Here is a 17,577-nt window from a genome sequence, read left to right as displayed (position 1 = left end):
GCTACCATGTTCTCACAAAGAAAGCTATTACTGTGAAAAGGAAAGAAAAATATATTTTTAGTATTACAATTATCTGTATATACACATATATTTGTGACGGCCTCAGATTTTTTAACACAGTGCTGAAAGGGAGAGATCTTAAGGACAGAGACATAGAGGCTTTTGCATCCCTAGGAAATACATAATTGTTTCGTGACAATATTCTGATGAGAACACATTGAAGAGGCAAACAAAGCTAGGACATGAGAATGCCTGGCATGGATACGAAGCTCTGTAAGTCATGCTCATTCATGGTGGCTGGTTTTGTTTCTTTTTAGATTGTGATGGATTTCAAACACCCTGATGGCCATACAGTGGCAATTATGCTGCCCCGATGCAGTTTATTGGTGATGGCTGGAGAATCCAGATACCTGTGGACACATGGGTATGTGTAAGAGCCCCTGTATTGCTGATAATAGAAGAATAATATGAGTTGTTTGGTTGGTTTGTTAATGAAATTCTGTATTTAAAATTGCTCTGAAAGAAATCAAGTCAAGTTTTACAATTAATATACAAATTCACTCCACTGCTCAGATACTGCTCAGGTTAAATTGGAAAAAATTGGGGATTTTAGGAAGCTAATTGCCAGTCCCTGAGCTGCAGTTTCCTGCTGCTGTCACAAGTTAAGTTTCGCTAGGAAATTGCTCTCACTTACCTCTGCGGTATGAAAGTCCTCAATGACTCTGAGCTGGCAAAGAGTTGATTGTAGTGCAGTTAGCTTCCCCGTTTCCTTTCTTTTCAGCCCACAGCTTTTCCCATTGGATCACATATGCCAAAGGCTTTAGAGAAGGGCTGGTTTAAGAGGGTGACTTCCCCTGCGCAGAGGGCAGGGGGCATGACGGTGAGACAAAGGGGAGTCTTCCTGAGCTCTTCCCAGCTGCTTTAGGGACAGTTTACTGATAAGGCTGCATTATACTGAGCAGATTTGGGATCCTGGAAAAGAGATATCTTGAAATACGTCTTGAGGCTTTGCTTATTGTAGAGTTTAAATACATGCTTTTTAAATCATGCACCACTGGGAGATACTTACAATAGGAGCACTGAAATTGGCAAAAAGGTTAAAACCTTGGCAAGCTCTGAGAGTGACAGTAGTGCACTTCAGGAGAATATGGAAACCCTCATATTGGACAGAAATGCCCATGGTAAATGTTTCTTCCTTTGTTTGACACAAGCTGTCACAGGTTACAGCAGTCAACTGGAGACACTAATTACATTCTGTGTAAATTAAACATTAAATCCTTCTATTGGCAGAAAATTTTCTGCCTTTTAATTTTACTGGTTAATTTGTATTATGAAGAAGGGTGAATATGAACTCCCCAATGACCTTTACATTGTTCATTTTTATAGACCACTTACACCACCTGTATATTCCCTCATTAAATTAAATAGTTGTAAAAAGCAGCTGGTATTTCTGATGTGCATCATCATAGAAGCCCAGGGCAGTGAAGTCCTTTGTTTTTTGGTATACAAAACTGAACATGGATACCAGTGTTATAAGCTTCTTATTCTGTCCTGTCAAATACTGTCAGTTGTCTTTTGGAAAGGTTATCTACAACTCTGAGAACATAGTGCAGTTTCCATGTCAGTGACATTGTTGGCCAGGGGAGCCCCGGGGCATCAGGCAGCTCCATGGGGCTGGGCTGAGGCCAGGTGGGGACGTCAGCCTGGGGGTCAAGGCCCGGATCAGTGTGGCAGTGGCTGTGCACAGACAGAGCTGGGGATGCATCTGGGGCTGTAGCTGAGGCAAGGCCCAGCGAGACAGCCTCTGTTTAAAAGCAGCTCCCAGGGGAAGGAGAGATGGCCCTTGCTGAGGCTTCTGGCTCTCTTCATGACAGGTTTCTCTAAGGCCACCAGCTCTGCTCTTCCCAAGCTGGCCCTGGGCAGCCAAACTCCCAGGAGGGGGAAGGATGCATGCAGGGCAGTTGCAATACTTGCCAGCAGGCATTCAAGTTGGGGTAGTGTACCTGCCTACTAAGAACTGGAATGAGATTATTACTTAATTTACTTGTACCTTCAAGTGATGGTTGTCTTTTGAGAACCAATAACGTAAACTGCATTTAAAATGAAGATCCCAGATCTTTCTACTCATGTTTAAGTTGTTCCTGTCCCATTGCTTGTCCACCTTCCCTAAAAATAGTTTTTCTGTATATTTTTAAAAGCAGTAGTGGGTCAAGATACTCAACTGGAGTAAGCTTTCCATCATGCTACTGGAGCATACTATTGTCATCAACAAGATTAATCATTCAGCGAGCAAGTGTAGTTAATTCACTTGCGTATGTAACATCTAGATGTGTTTAAGATCATTCGTGATGCCTTTTATCTACTCAGAAGTCAAATTAGAGAGCAAAAGGTTCAGTTTTGGAATTATTCTGGAAATGTTTTCAGTGTGTATATTTGGATGCCAGGGGAATTAGAGACTTCATTTTGACCCTGTTAACAAAGTGCACAGGAAAAGGATTTTTGTTCTGTTCTTTCTGAAAGAGAAATATATGGTTAAGAAATAAGCTATACAGTATCATCAAGGACAAAAGACGTGCTCTTTTTGTCTCATAGGTGAAAGTAAAATTACAGCTTTTCTGATGAGGTTCATTTTTGTTGGGTAACCTGGCAAAACACCATTCCTGACACTGCAATAGTAAAACAACTCTGTGCCAAGCAAGAGGATGTGCAGCATTTTATTTCTGACTTTGGAAATCCTGTTTTTAGCCCAGCCTTTATCTAGAGCTCTTGCTTGTAGTATAAGCAAAAGGAAATGATGTAGTTTGAAACTAGAACCTTGAAAAAGAAGACTTATTTCTGAAAATATTAGCTGCCATGCTTGGGATTTGAAGTTCCCCTGTCCATGGAGTCTTGGGCACCCTCAGCTGATTATTTCATCGCAGCTTCATTATCCACCACGAACAAGGCAGTTCTTTGTTAGATTCCATCCTTTCCATGGCTGCCTTTGGGAGATTCCCGTTCTCAGGGCTGCTCCATGTCTGCTTTTTGCAACATTTAGATGGAGCATCAATGTGCTGCTTCCTGATTTCCAGACTGAAAGGACCTGCACTCTTTCTCCCTGTGACTGGATTAAAGATCAGCTTCCCTGTGGTAGGAAAGATGGCATACAGCAAAGTATGGGAATGCTGATTGGGCTGCAGGCTGTCTTCTGAGCATTTGGATCATTCTTCTTGGTTAAGTACAGGCACTGGTCAGCAGCTTCATGTGACCTGCAAAAAAGTTCCAGTAGAAATTTGAGATGAGACTGAATGCTCCGTTTTATTAAAAGATGTAAGACTTTCCCCCCCCCGCCCCCCCCTTTTGGCTCAACCTATGAGGGTTAAACTCAGCTAACCAATATCGAAGTCAGTTTTATGCTGAGAGTTTGTCCTGCTGGGAGTCAAGTACTTTGAAGTCAGAAGCTCTGAAGGGGCTTCACTGAGAGGCCAATTCCTTAGAGATTTTTTTTTTTTTTTCCTTGAGGAAATTTCTGCATTAATCTCCTTGATGACTAAGTTCAGGAAGCGTTTCAGTGTGACAGTAACAGCTTTGAAGTGCTAAGCTGTTTCCCCGAAGAGTTTCCATTTTGTTCCAAGAGTATCTACTTTTTCCTATGCGCAAGTGATGGGAAACCGTGTGTGGGTGCAGCTGTTTGTCTTCCCTCATGTTATGTTTTGCATTTTAGTTTCTCATTTTCCTCTTCTCAACTTTGAGAGAGATCCATTTGTAGAGCTATTAAAAATTCTTGGGTTTGGTACTTTTTTGTAATGTAAACCACTTCATAAAATTATTTGAAACTTTTGTCACCCCAAGAAAGTTCCAAATCACTTTCATTTTATGAATTTTGTCCTTGCAAAAATGTTTCTGTGTTCCATTAAGATCCATGCCAAATCCAGAAGTAGCTTAAGAAGTTTTGCTCCCAGTTTGCTTGATAGATAGATAGATTTTGGTCAAGAAAGATCTACAGCAAAGTTTCTCCCTTTAGGCATTTTAGCAAATCTCATAAGTGCTACATTCCTTGCATCTTCTGTTGTCAATAAATGGAAAAGCAATTCTGTTGCAAAGCAGAATTCATTGCAGAGGCCCGTTTGTAACAAGAAACTTCAGTCTGCTAATGCAGAGCTCAGCCAATTCTGTGCTTTTATACCTATAGCCACAATTTTTAGTAGTGTATTTTATCTTTAACAAATATATTTTTTATATAAAATAAATATCTAAAAAAAAAAAGTCCTAGAAAAATAAACAATCAAACTTTATGGAAGGAAAGGAAGGGAGGGAAGGGAAATGTAATTACTTGCAATTAAATAACACTTTAACATCATTAGTTTGTGTCAGCTCCTCTTTTTTTCTCTGAAATTGAATAAGTTGAAAACTGAGAAGCAGCAGTACATTAAATAGCATGTTATAATCGCACTTGTCACAGTATGTAAGAATCGCATTCTTATAAAGATGGATTTTTTTTTTCTGATGCAAATTGATTTATTCTTTTATTTTGTGTTACTTTGTTTTAGGATTACACCCCGAAAATATGATATCATTCAAGCATCTGAGCTTGGGCAAAAAGTTGGAACAATCACTGCTGATGTTGGAGATTTGACACTAAATCGCAGGGAAACAAGGACATCATTTACATTCAGGAAAGTGAGGAGAAGCCCTTGCAATTGCAGTAAGTGTCTTGAGGTGATCTTCAAGTCAAAATCATTATTTATCACCAATATGTAAGCATTTTTTTTGAGCAAACCGGTTTATCTCTTTGGGTAGTTTTGGTGGTCCTGGTAGCCATTCCTGAATGGCTCAGGGTTAGGCGTACTATATGGCTTGAATTGGTTGCATCTGTGTGGTTGCTGGAGTTTATACAGGAAGGCATTTGGCTTGCTCCAGAGCCAGGCAAGTAGTCTAGAATCTTGCATTTCATTGGGACCTCAAGTGCCAGAATAATGTAACAGAATAGAAGTAGCTACTGTTCTTCAGGTTCTCATCAGTATTGGTTATTTTTTGTTTGAAGGGGACTGTAATTTTGTGAAAATAAGTACATGAGAGAAGGAGAAGCAGACAGATCTGCAGTGATAGAGCCATGTAAGTGCCTTAGGGCAGCACAGATAATAATAGGTGCCTCAATGCTTACATGGAGTTGAAGTCCATTTGTGCCCTCAGAACAGAATTTCAGAGGCTGAATTGCAGTGATGTCATGATCTTTGGTATTAGGGACACTGTCTCAGTTTTGAAAACATAAACCTTGTTAACATAGCAGGATGAATGATCACTGCAAATGGCCTCTGGTACATGCGGGCAGGTTGCTTGTTTTAACGTCATCAAACACTTCTGCAGTTTGACCTGCATTTCAGTTTCTAAAAGGTAAAGGAGAAATGAAGCATTTTTTGCATTTTAATATTTCACTTTTAGTTTTATTTTGCTAAAAAGTTTAACCAACAAGGAATTACTTTAAAAAAATTTATTTTTTGTGTATCTGTTGCTATATCTAGTTTACCCATCTGTCTGTGACAGCCAGAAAGGACAGCAAAGACAGGTACAACCTTCATTTCCCCACAATGACATGGAGGCCTCGAAGCTGGAGCAAGAATATGTACACAAGGTGTACGAAGAAATTGCCACACACTTCAGCAGTACCAGGCATAGCCCATGGCCCCGAATTGTAGAGTTTCTCAGGTCCCTACCAAAAGGGTCAATAGTAGCTGATGTTGGTTGTGGTAATGGGAAATATCTAGGCATCAACAAGGATTTGTACATGGTAAGTAATAGCTACTGTCACTTGTTTTCATTGGTACTACTGGTTATTCTATCGTGCAGTTTTAGCGTGTTGGAGCTTCAGTTGTGAGAAGAGTGCCAAGAACAGAAAGCTGTTTCCTGATCCAAGATCAATTACCAATTGTGTTAGGTTTCCATATCCATTCACTATTTGCATTACCCTTTCCTTTTCTCAAAGCCACTTTTGCTTTGCAAGTCAAAATATGTTAATAAAAAAAAATAGTAATGGGTGCAGTGGATTGAAAAATTTTAATGGATGCTTTAGCCTTTTTTGTTGTTGTTGTTGAATAAGCTTATTAAAAGGGAAAATGGTTGGGCAGTTTGAATGCTTCCAAAAAGTTTTTCACTTGACTGGTGCGTGGGGAATGCAATGTACATGTCCCTGAAATCTCTGTGGACAGCACTACTTTTCCTATATCACTTTTCCTATATCCTCTTCAGTTTCCTTTGGCCTGGTGGCGTGGCTCATTTGTGACTGCTGTCGTGTTTGGCTCTCCCACCTCTGACTCTGTGCATAGGCCCAGTAAATATGCCAACATAAAATTCATGGGGGAGTCTCAACTTCAGCACAGATTTCTGGTCTTTCACTCGCTCCCTTTTCTTCACTTTTAGACAGTTTTGACATCATTCTTGCCCATGTTCTCATCACTTTCCCTGTCTCTCAGTCTGTACTTAGCCCAGTTTTACTTCTATCAGGGAGACACGAAGCACATACAAATATGAACCAAGAGATAGTTTTTATTGCGTATATTTAAAAGACTTTTTAGCAAAGGTCAAACTTCCTGTTATTTTTGCCCAAAAGAAATCTTTCTGAGAGGTGTGCATTATGGTATCTGCTCTCCCCCGTTCCAGCACTGTCTGATTCTTTCACGTGCTTGTACTGCGAAACACTTTGAAATCCATCAGGCTTGAAAATTTTCTATGTAGGCAAAACATTCATTATTAATAGTAGAAGTCAGACTTGTTTATCTGTTTCAGAAGTTTCTGTCCTGCTATTTATATTCAGCTATAAAACCTAAGTTGTTATTTACAGCCCTGTCTGTATTAGTAATGGATTTATTTGCATTGCTGTTCTTATAAGCTAGAACAAAATCAACTGATTTACAAGTAGGCATGTTTATGCCTGACTGCTGTAGCCTGAAAATAATTATTAATGTTCAGTACATCTCAGTCTTTCACTCATGGCTCCTGTAAGAATAATCAGCAAACCTAACAGGAGAGGAGAAAAGTTTTATCAGGGTACCATGACAGTCACCTGGTCTTAGAATGAATTTGGTAAATTGCTGTTGTGTAGGTTTGTGGTAGACTTTTAAGGTGAAATCTCTGCAAGATGCTGTGTTCAGAAATTGCCAGCACCAATCTTTTTTCTGGAGCCCACAGTTAACCAACTAAGGGAAGGAAAGATCACATATTTACTGGCAGTCAAATGAAAGCCAGACCCTCTCCGCTGCTACTTTAGGAGTTACCTTGTTTCATGTGCGCTGGCAGGAGAAATCCAAAACCTGAAAAATAACAGTGAAAGGGAGGAAACTTTTAAAGAAGCAGTTGAGACAGTTGAAAAACAGAATCTGGGAATTGCTTCATTCAGTTGGCCTCGCTTGACTTGTTTTTTCTACTGGTGACAACTAGCTGTTCTTGATTAGAGCTAGACTCTAGACTTTGCATTTGCTTATTTTTATCTGCAAGCCATCACAGAGTCTCAGGAAGGTGGATGTGACTCCTTCTTTCTACTATATTTATTTTTTATGTGTCAGCCAAAGTGTGGTTAAAGAAAAATCGGTGTATATCGTGTTTACAGATTTTTTAAACTTTTGACAAGTTATCTCAAAAAGACTAAGAGAACTAAATTATCATAAGTGAGAGGAACGGTGCGGTGTTACACTGGTTTGGACACAAAGGAAAGTAGGACTGTTGGATGTCATTCAGTACTGCTGAAGGGTTATCAGTGTCACATAGATCACCTAGTATGGATATACATAGTTGCTGCTAGTGAGAACAATGAGGTGATCCAAGGGGACCTGATGGTTTGGGAGCAGGTTAAACTGCAGCAAACTGTTTTCTGCTGAGAAAACAAAATACTTCGGGCACATTTGGTGCCATTTGTCAGATAGAACTTATGCTCACAAAAAGCCAGAAAGCCAAGCACTGAACAGGAGTCATAAGGATCCAGTCAAATTCTTCTAAGAGACATAAAATCACTTTGTTCATAAGTAATACAAACCCTTGTTCTTTGACCTGAAGGAACGTGCCAATAGACAGGAGTTAGCAAGGCATTTTTCTTATGGTCAGCTTTTTAGAGAGTAAACTGTCCTGATGATTTTTTGTGCATCTTCCTCTAAAGCAACTGGTAATGGCTATTATTTGAAGTAAGGTACTACTTTAAATACTTTGCTGTTTCTGTGATTGCGGAAGGTACTGACATCAGTTTTTTATTTTGTGGATTCTGATTTGTGGGAAATCAGTGCTCATTTATTCCTTCATGGGAAATCAGTACTTGTGTATTCCTTAATGGGATTTTAACCTCTATTCCCTTGCCGTACTGCTCCATAGGAAGTACTGTAGAATAAGTGTCAGCGATGTATCGGTATTATCACTGGTAGCAAGTCTCCTTGGTGTGGTGACTGTGTTGGATGAATCAGCCTGTTCAACTATTCTTTTTATCTAAGGGAGAAAGGAGCAGTCTTTTCCACTTTTTGTTGTCCTCCTGGGTTCTTATTTGGGCTCAATAGAAAGGTCTGGTTATGCAGGGCTGTTTCTCATACTGTGTTACTTCCACTTACCATGGGCTGGGCATGGAGCCGAGGGTGAGAGGTTACAGACTATGCTTCATATATCAGGTGCATTGTTGGGATAAGGGGAGTGCTCTCTAGATGCAGGGCATCAGTTTCCTCCCTCATTTACTCCTCTTGACTTGGGGGCATAAAATCCAGGCAGAAAGTTAATCAATTGCTGCAACCTTTCTTTCACAGCAATTGCTGTGGCTCTTGGTAAGTTTTTATGCACAGTGCACTGGAGCTGTTAGCCTAGGTCCCGTTGGGAAAGAAGCAATAAAGCAGTGCTGTGAAATTAGGAGTTATTTAGGGGTTGGGTAGAGCACTGTTAGTACAGCTGTGTAGGTTGGAGTGTTTTGACTCAGAAATACTGAAAACTTGAGGCAAGCACTTTCTGAAGGTAAATGATGTGCTCTAAAGGTTACTGTACATTTTTAGATAGGATACTTCAAGTAGCAGTGCTAATGGTAGATCAAAGCTAAGGTAGCTCTCTTGATGGTTTTAATCTTCAGGCACTGCATGAAAATGTCTCCACTGTGGCCGGTGCTATTTTATTTGCTTCAGTTTCTTTGGATGATTACATATAGCCTTATCTACTTGAGTATTGTTGTGTGAAAATGAAATGCACATGAGTCCAGCTATGCTGAAGGAAAATGACAGTGCTGTAATGGCTGCATTATTCTGACACAGTGGAAGAGCAGCAATTTCATGACAAGCAAATTCAGATTTACAATGTTTGAGTGAGAGATGGAATCCAAGTCTGGTGTAGTTAGGACAAAGACTGGAGAAAGATTAAATTTAATAAAGTTTCAGATTACTTTTTCTTTTTTTGTCTTGCCCAGCTTTTTTATTGTTTGAATGAATGCAAAAGAAAGAAATGGTTTTAGGGTTGTTTTTACACAATCCCCCCCGCCCCCAACCTCATTTAGGGGAACTATTTTAACAGTTTATATTTAAGTGCTTTCAAGCTTAATATTCACATCTGTAAGCAGGACTTCTATTTTTGCAGAATGCTATGTTTCAGCCTTACCCATCCCCTCCATCACCACAAGGGTTTCATTCCAGAGCCAGTCGACATCATTGCAATGTATCTCATCAAATTTATGAGCTTTAGCTCTGTCTCCCAGTTTCCAGTGTTCAGGTAGGTGTGGTGATGTGTAAATCCCCACAGGAACATTCAGCATCCTCATGGGGCTAGGGTGTGAGTAAAAGACATTGAAGCCTTTCAATTTTGTGGTTTACATTTTTAATTGAACTGATAAACTGGTGGGAAATCCAGTTACAAATAACTGAAAATGCCCTCAAGTAGATATTTTTTCTTTATCTATAAAGAATTACTCTCTTTGCCAGAATACTGACGCTAAGAAGAAAAATTATGGCAGTGCTGGAGCCCAAATAGTTTGCTTTAATACGAACATTCCTATTTCTGTAGTGTGTGTCATTCAAAGGCAATCAGTAACGTAGCTTGTATTTCACACGACCTTGTAAGACGCCCTTTTTCTGCAAGATGTCTATCTCTGTTTTCAGCATTACTGTCCCAAACTAGCATCCACTAGAACTGTATAACCAGGGTGTGGGGAAGAGGGAGGGTGAATATTTGCTGCGGTATGGTTGCATAATGGTGGGTGGGTTTTAGTTGCACTGGGTCTGTGTTGATTGAGAACAGATTCCTACTTAGTAGTAGTGGGCAAAAGCAGGAAGGGCAAAACTAATTAGTAAAGGTATATCTGGAGCAAGTTCACTGTATCTTAGCGATTGGAGGGCGGGCCAGAGGAACCTTGCCTGCCCTTTTCTCTCAATGAATAGGAGTCATTAAAATGATGGGAGATCTGGGAAGAGAGCTCAGAAGGAACTGGGCAACAACAGCACAAAACCAGAATGAAAGCTGAATTGCTCAACTTGGTTCTGGTGCTTTGTCATTGAGAAATGAACTTCACGTTTTAGACATAGCACTTTGTTTCCACAGACACCCTGACTGTATGCAATGGAAAACCAAAATGCTATGTGAAAGGAATGCTAAAGGCCTGACTCAGACCAAATGGAGCAAGGACATTTATATCTGTCTGGCTGTGGCTGTGCTGGTGTCTCTTTTTCTACATATGTATGTGTTTGCTGGAATGTAATTTGGTTCCTTGAGGCTCTCATGCTATTAGTTATAGCTGAGGTGTTTCTCCAGGGAACCACATAATTCCATTTGGTGGCTGGATTTCAGAATTAGATATCATTTTCTTCATCAGTTTCTAATGTGATGAATCAGTCAGGTTTCCAGATACTTAAATGAACTAATTCTACCAGGTAGAGTTAGTTATAATGAGATAATGTAGAAACAAAATATATGATGGTGGGCAACATCGACCTGTCTTTACCTATCTATTTAAGCTTGCAAGAGGATTTATCTCTTGCAGATTTGCGGCACCGTTATAAAACAAGCTATTTATTTAGTGTCTTTTGCCCCCTAATGATCTTTTCCAAACCACTGCATTAAGTAGATTTTATAAAACTTGGTTTAGCTACTCCTGGCTGAAACAGTGAAGGTGCCTGGGAACGCAAAGGAGCGGGATGAGATCCCTGCCTGTGTTATCCAGTTCCCAGGAAGCCAGTACAGAGCTGCTGCAAACTCAGACAGATCACAGGTGTTACATTTGTTTCTCCCTTCCATTATCCTCTTTTATCTTAGTCTTTTTTGATACTTCCATTAGTCTCTGGAGTCTCTGGAGCTCCTGTGAGCCATTGTCCACATCACAAAAAGCAGTGAAGAGAGGGGTGGAGGTACCTGCCGAAAAGGCAGAGATGTGGGAATGGCTGTCTGGAGTGAAATCTGAGAAACCTGAGAAGCCAACCTCCTTTGGGGAAATATTAAAAGGTGTAGAGCAACTTGCTGAGAGGTGGACTTGCTAAGAGGTGGATTCAGCTGAATAGTCAGCCATGCTATTTGAGATATATATGAGAAGTTGGGGGGTTTGAGCAAGGAATTTGATTTGGAAAACTGGGAAAACAGGTATAAGAAATGATTGAGAAGACTCACAGATAATAAGAAATAGGGAACCTCAAAAATGTATACAATCTGGCTTGCGAAGAGATGCACTAGATTCTCTTGGTTTTGGACACTGAACTAATAGTAATTCATCTGCCTTTCTCCGCTCTTCTAGAAGAGATGTCAGCAAGGACAGTATCCTGTGCTGAGCATCAAAATAAGAGATATGAACTGGCAAAAATTAAAGCATTCCAGTTATATTTTGAGAAATTTTTTTTAATGTTTTGATTACATTTTTAATTAGAGAGAGAAAAATAAACCTATTCTAAATTAAAACATTGCTTTCAGCTGTTTTCTGTAAACAAAGCTTCATCACATCAAAGCTTCCACATGCTTCAGAATGTAGAAATCAGTTAGTAACAGGACTGGGAAAAGTTGAGTTTGGGGTCTCTGCCCCTTGCTGTAAATGTTTTCTATACTCATAAAAAAATCTGATATGCTTATTTTCTAGCTGTAAGCTGGCATTGCACCACTGAAGTTAGCTACTTTTTCTAGCCTATTGTTTTCTAAGCAACTGAAACCAATATATTTTGGTTTTTAATGAATGCATGTTTCTTGTAAGCTAGAAAATGCAAGAATGTGGTGATGATAATTCTTTTAAAATATCATGCAGAGGTAGTTCTAGTAAGGATGCTAAATTTGCTTAGCTTTAGCACTAGGCATATCTGTGGTGACTCCTTGTGTTCAGCATTTATGCATATATGCATAGCACCTCTTACAATGTTTACATTTAAAACCACATAAAGTTTTAGCCTAATATACCTATTTTAGAGCAGCTGTGCCTTCAAAGTGATCCATTTCAAGGTCTCCATTTTCATTATGAAACAGAATCTTTTTGCTCTGGATGTAGATTCACTTTAATAAGTATGACAATACAAGTAAGCCTGACTTTGTAGTTATTTGATATAATTTAGATGCAAATGAGGACTTCACATTCTGGCAGTCACGCCTTTGTTCTCTTTCTCAGTTCATTGGATTTCATCAACATACAGCGTAGTCCTCTTCAAGGTTGTTTTGGGAGGGGAGGATTGAGTTCCATTATCCAGCCCATTTTTACTATAGACATGCAGGGCCAAAGCAATTTTTTCTGGGAAAGCTTGTTGTCAGTGGAAGTTGCAAGTATTCTTCTCCCTCCTGTTACCGAAAAAGCTGGTCAAAGAAACTCTCTAAGACTCGATTTGGTTTTGGAGTTTTAGAAAGCAGGCATTCTTTATTGCAGCGCTGGGTGCACAGGGGATTGCTCCACCTGTCGTGCACACCATTACCTGCAGCAAGCAAAATTTATATTATTCCAGTCATACGTATTCATATTATCATTTACATAGTGTCCACCCTTTGATCACGTGCAGTGTGGGTCATCTCTTTCTCCTCGTTAACTGGCCTTGGCAATTTTTAATTACAAAAACTCAGTAGAACTCAAAACTTATCATCAAGGCCCAAGGCTTCTTGTCTGTTGACGCACATCAGGCCCAAGCCTCCTGTCTGTTGGCACCTCCAACACATACCATTGACAAAGCTCAAGGTTTTCTTACCTAATTAGTACATGCCGAAATTTTGAAGTTTTCAAGCAAGCAAAAGTTCGTTAGTACAGTGATACAGTAAAATTTTCCTTCTCCTGCCTTTGTTCAAGGCATCACTCCTACTGCCAGCAGTGAATTTGGTCCTTTGAGTTTTATTAAATACTGCATGCTAATGTCTTAATTGCAAAAGTAGTTGAAGGCACTGGTAACGAGGCATGGAATCTCTAACATGCAGGTTGTCAGCTAAATCCATTCCATGATGAGAGTAATTTAAAGACACTTCAGTTGGCTTCCACTGTGTAATTATGGGAATTTATGTTTACTTCCAAGTAAACGAGAGTTTCCTTTTTTTGTTCATAAATAACACTATTCACCCAGTGCTTCAGTGAACATGGAGAGGAGGCCAAGGAATAAATGGGAAGAAAGCAATGCTAGGATTGATCTTTTCAGGTCTGTTTAGAGCTAATTGGCAGGACAATATGTACATATTCATAGTACTGTTTTTGTGGAGGATTATCTTGGGTTGTCAGGTTGGCATTGTCACAACTTTTTCAGTTACTTTGGACCAAAAGTCAGGGACCTGACTAGAAAGCAACTCACCTGAAAGCTTTCAGGACATATGACTGGAACAGAATCCTGGTTTTCTTCAAAACTGTGGTGGTAGACTGAAGGCTGAAATGATTTGAACTCATAAAATGAAAAGACACAATGGAAAATAAATGTATTTTCATTAATCATTGCAAAAGAGATTTTTAATTTTAGCAGTACTGTTGTCTCTGCTGGGTTGATTAACCAGAGCAAGTTGTTTGCTATTCTTCTTGCATCAAGGATGCTTCAGTATTCTTTCTGTGTCACATGCAATAAACACTGTCAGCAGTAATTATTAAGGATTCTGAATCTGTTTTCTGCTATCTACTTATTGCTGGTCATTGAAAACAAAAATAAATTAAATATTCTTATGCAAGCTGATTTTGATATATGACTTGGTAGCAGGGCTTTGGTTTGAGTATTCAATGTGCATGGCAGGCATGAAAATGAGGGTGGTGCATGCCTTGCTCTATTTATTCTTTCAGAAGGGTCTTGATCAGTTTGGATTTATTGTTTTTATGCAAGCATGTAAAAAACCTCTTCCAGATGCTTTTTCTTACCATCTTTGACCTGGACACTGGACAAGGTTCAAAGGGGAAAAAAAGAAATGTTTTATGGGGTGTCCTGAAATGGTTCCTAGGGGTCACTTCATTTGGACTGTACAGAAACTTGAAAAATTATGTTGTGCTTAAATTTTTGTGGATTGTGATACTGAGGGTGAAGAGGACTGTACCTGAACACTTCCTTACTTAAACTGAAATGACAAAACCTGGGTGACTAGTGAAGCTGTGCAACATACTTCAGTGATGCCACCAAAGTCACCAGATTGTCGTTTACACTTGTAGATTCAGCTTTTGTGAGTTCAGTATTTGGCTGCTTCAAATGTTGTCAGGTTACAAATAGCAATTGAAAGGAAAGGAAAATACTGAGGTTAGGTCACCTCTCGTTTTGCTGGTTTCAAGATACCTTAAGAGCCAGTTTTGAGGAAAAGTGAGGTTGAAATCTGCTCTGTCTTAAGCTGGTTCAAAATCAGGGTGCTATAATGAGCTGTCTAATATCCAATCTGCCATCTTTGTTTTAAGTAAGCGTCAGGGGTTTTTTTCTTTTTGTGTATACTTAGGAACCATATATTCCTCTTAAGGCTATTTTCTCACACTTGGTCTTGTTTTTATTTTAAACTAAAATGTGTTACCTCAGTAGGAGACTGTGGTGACTCTATTACTGTAAACATCAAGTGAAAATCATTTTCCAGTTTTGTAATTATCCTCTTATGAAAAATTTAATGAAACACTTTCTGTTATAGGTTGGCTGTGATCGCAGCAAAAACCTGGCGGATATTTGTGGAGAAAAAAATTTCCAGGCTTTTGTCTGTGATGCCCTGTCGGTGCCAATCCGCAGTGGTTCTTGTGACGCCTGCATCTCTATTGCTGTAATCCACCATTTCTCAACAGCGGTAAGTCACCCCTCTCTGTGCTCCACTGTACTGTTGTATTGCTGTGCTGAGCTGCTAATACTACAAAAAAAATGCTAGTTTGGGCTCATGAAAGCAAAAGGGAAGAACAAAATGGGGAGAAATCGAAGGTTTGCATTTGGTGTAAACAGTTGTCAGAGCAGAGTTAAACTGTTGTGCTGCTGCTGCTTCTTAGACTTTCTCTTCACGTTCTCCCTCTGCTTGTAAGATGCCCTTGCTCCTCCTGGCACTTCGATCAAGGTGTTTGTGTTTCATTTTTGTCAGCTTACAATTAATGACACTGGAGAAGGGGGCTCTGCTTTGGGACCCAAGATATGTTACTTCCCAGCTCAGATCCTGAGCAGATCTCGTGGGTTTTTTTCTCTGTGCCTTCATTGTCCATCTGCAAGCGACAGGGACACTACTCGCTAGTCTGCCATATCTCTGGGCTGTGTAAGCTTCTCCTGGCAGGAACTGTGTGATTGTAACAAGCTTCCAGACCATGGTGCCATAATCTTAGGTGGGGCCTACTGGTCTCTCCATACCAGAAATACAGTGAATATTTCCAAACCCAATATAAAAAAGTAGAAAGAAGTCTGTTTTGGAGAATGCTGATGTATCTTTGTTCGAGTGGTCAGAGGACCTGTGTTTAAGCTGTACATCTGACTCCTTCAGCTGCAAACTTAGCGTGTGTATCATCAGGTATGGTAGATTTGAATCTGGGATTTTAGATACTGAACAACCTTCTTGAAGAGGCATGTGTCGTTTCCAGCTGGGCTGATATGTCCAAGAAATCCTGCTCAGCACAGCACTACTTTCAAATGGAAGGAGAATCACAGAATCATTTAGGTTGGAAAAGACCTTTAAGATCATCAGGTCCAACCATAAACCTAACACTGCCAAGTCCACCACTAAACAATGTGCCTAAGTGCCACATCTAATGTGTCTTTTAAATACCTCCGGGGTGGTGACTCAACCACTTCCCTGGGCAGCCTGTGCCAATGCTTGACAAGGCTTTCAGTGAAGAAATTGTGTTTCAGTGAGAATTGTGTTTAGGAAAATGTCTTGGCTTGCGCATAGTGATGGACTATATTACGAGTGAGTGAAAGTGAATAGTGAAAAAAAATTCCTCTGATTTTTATTGTATCCTGAGGGGGGACATTCCATTCTCCTGTCTTTTTATTTATGTACTAGCTTCACACTTTTCCCTTATAGGAGAGGAGACTGGCTACTATCTGTGAACTAGCCCGGCTTCTAAGACCTGGTGGAACGGCACTCATTTATGTCTGGGCAATGGAACAAGAATACAAAAACCAGAAGTCTAAATACCTTAAGGAAAAGAATGATAGTAAAGACAAAGAGGAGGAAATCAATATTGGCGGAGCCCAGAGACCACTTAGCGATCAAATGCCTGATAGCAGCAGCCAAGACTCAGCGTGTTCTGACCGACTTCTTAATGACTTGAACGATGAAGGCTGTGCTGCAAAGTTAGTAGCAGACTCCAGACTGCCTGTTCACACTAACCGAACCTCCTTTCACTCTCAAGACTTGCTAGTTCCCTGGCACCTGAAAGGTGGCACTAAAAAGAAAGGGGAAAGCATTGATACAGTGTTGTCTCCAGCTGGCTCCAAGGAATCACAAGAGCTCAGCCCTGTTTTCCACCGCTATTACCATGTGTTTTGTGAAGGGGAACTGGAAGCAGCATGCAGATCCCTGGATTGTGTGAGGGTTCAAAAGAGTTACTATGATCAGGGAAACTGGTGTGTGGTTCTAGAAAAGTTGTAGCCTGTGGTGTTTCCTCCACTATCTGTGGCGTTTTGTTTGTTTTTTACAGCATGAAAGGTATTTCTAATGCAGGCTACAGCTATTACCTCTTTTAAAATTGCAGAATAAAGATTGTTTATTGAGTTAATAACAGTAACTAGCACTTTGTGCATATGTTAACAAAATAATGGCCAAACTTGGATACTACCTCTGCACAGCGTTTATTTCACTTTTTTGAATTACAGCAAAGAGGATTAAGTAGGAAAATACTGGCCATGGAAATCAGTAAGGCCAGTGTTGAGCTTTTAAAGAAAAAGGGCCTGGTTCTGTTGAAAATATTTTGATAAAGAAATTAAAATCTAATTATATAAAAGAGTTTGGTTTGATTAAGAAGTAAAAAATTGTGAAGCATAGGTATGGGAGTATTAAGTTTGAAATGTAGTCATAGGAACTTAGGAACTTTAGAAAATGTACTATGTGTGACTATAAGAATTCAAGTATTGTCTAAAATCAGTTAACCACAGAAACTTTGACAAAGATTTGTTGGTTTGTAGTGTTTTGTTTTAGGAAGCTAGGGAAACCGTTATGGACACCAGTTTGCTGCCTGGAAACCCCTTACCCTTCCCACCTCGATCTAATTATCGAGGATTCTAATCAGTAGAGTTA

General features: G+C 39.8%; 1 protein-coding gene across 5 annotated transcripts in view; it reads left to right on the top strand.

Annotated features, from left to right (window-relative positions):
- Positions 1-17,064, top strand: part of ALKBH8 (alkB homolog 8, tRNA methyltransferase) — a 54,168-nt gene extending 37,104 nt beyond the window's left edge. For all 5 annotated transcript variants that reach the window (XM_052812747.1, XM_052812744.1, XM_052812745.1 and 2 more), the window contains 5 exons: positions 318-424; positions 4,530-4,684; positions 5,502-5,767; positions 15,001-15,150; positions 16,363-17,064. In XM_052812747.1, the coding sequence (XP_052668707.1) occupies positions 318-424; positions 4,530-4,684; positions 5,502-5,767; positions 15,001-15,150; positions 16,363-16,932 (1,248 nt within the window). In that variant the 3' untranslated portion in view covers positions 16,933-17,064. The remainder of the gene's footprint in view (positions 1-317; positions 425-4,529; positions 4,685-5,501; positions 5,768-15,000; positions 15,151-16,362) is intronic.
- The last annotated feature ends 513 nt before the right edge of the window (positions 17,065-17,577 follow it).

Source organism: Harpia harpyja, chromosome 17 (assembly GCF_026419915.1).
Source record: "Harpia harpyja isolate bHarHar1 chromosome 17, bHarHar1 primary haplotype, whole genome shotgun sequence".
NCBI classification, from domain to species: domain Eukaryota; kingdom Metazoa; phylum Chordata; class Aves; order Accipitriformes; family Accipitridae; genus Harpia; species Harpia harpyja.
Note: the sequence above shows the minus strand (reverse complement) of the source record. Positions and strands in the feature narration are given on the sequence as shown.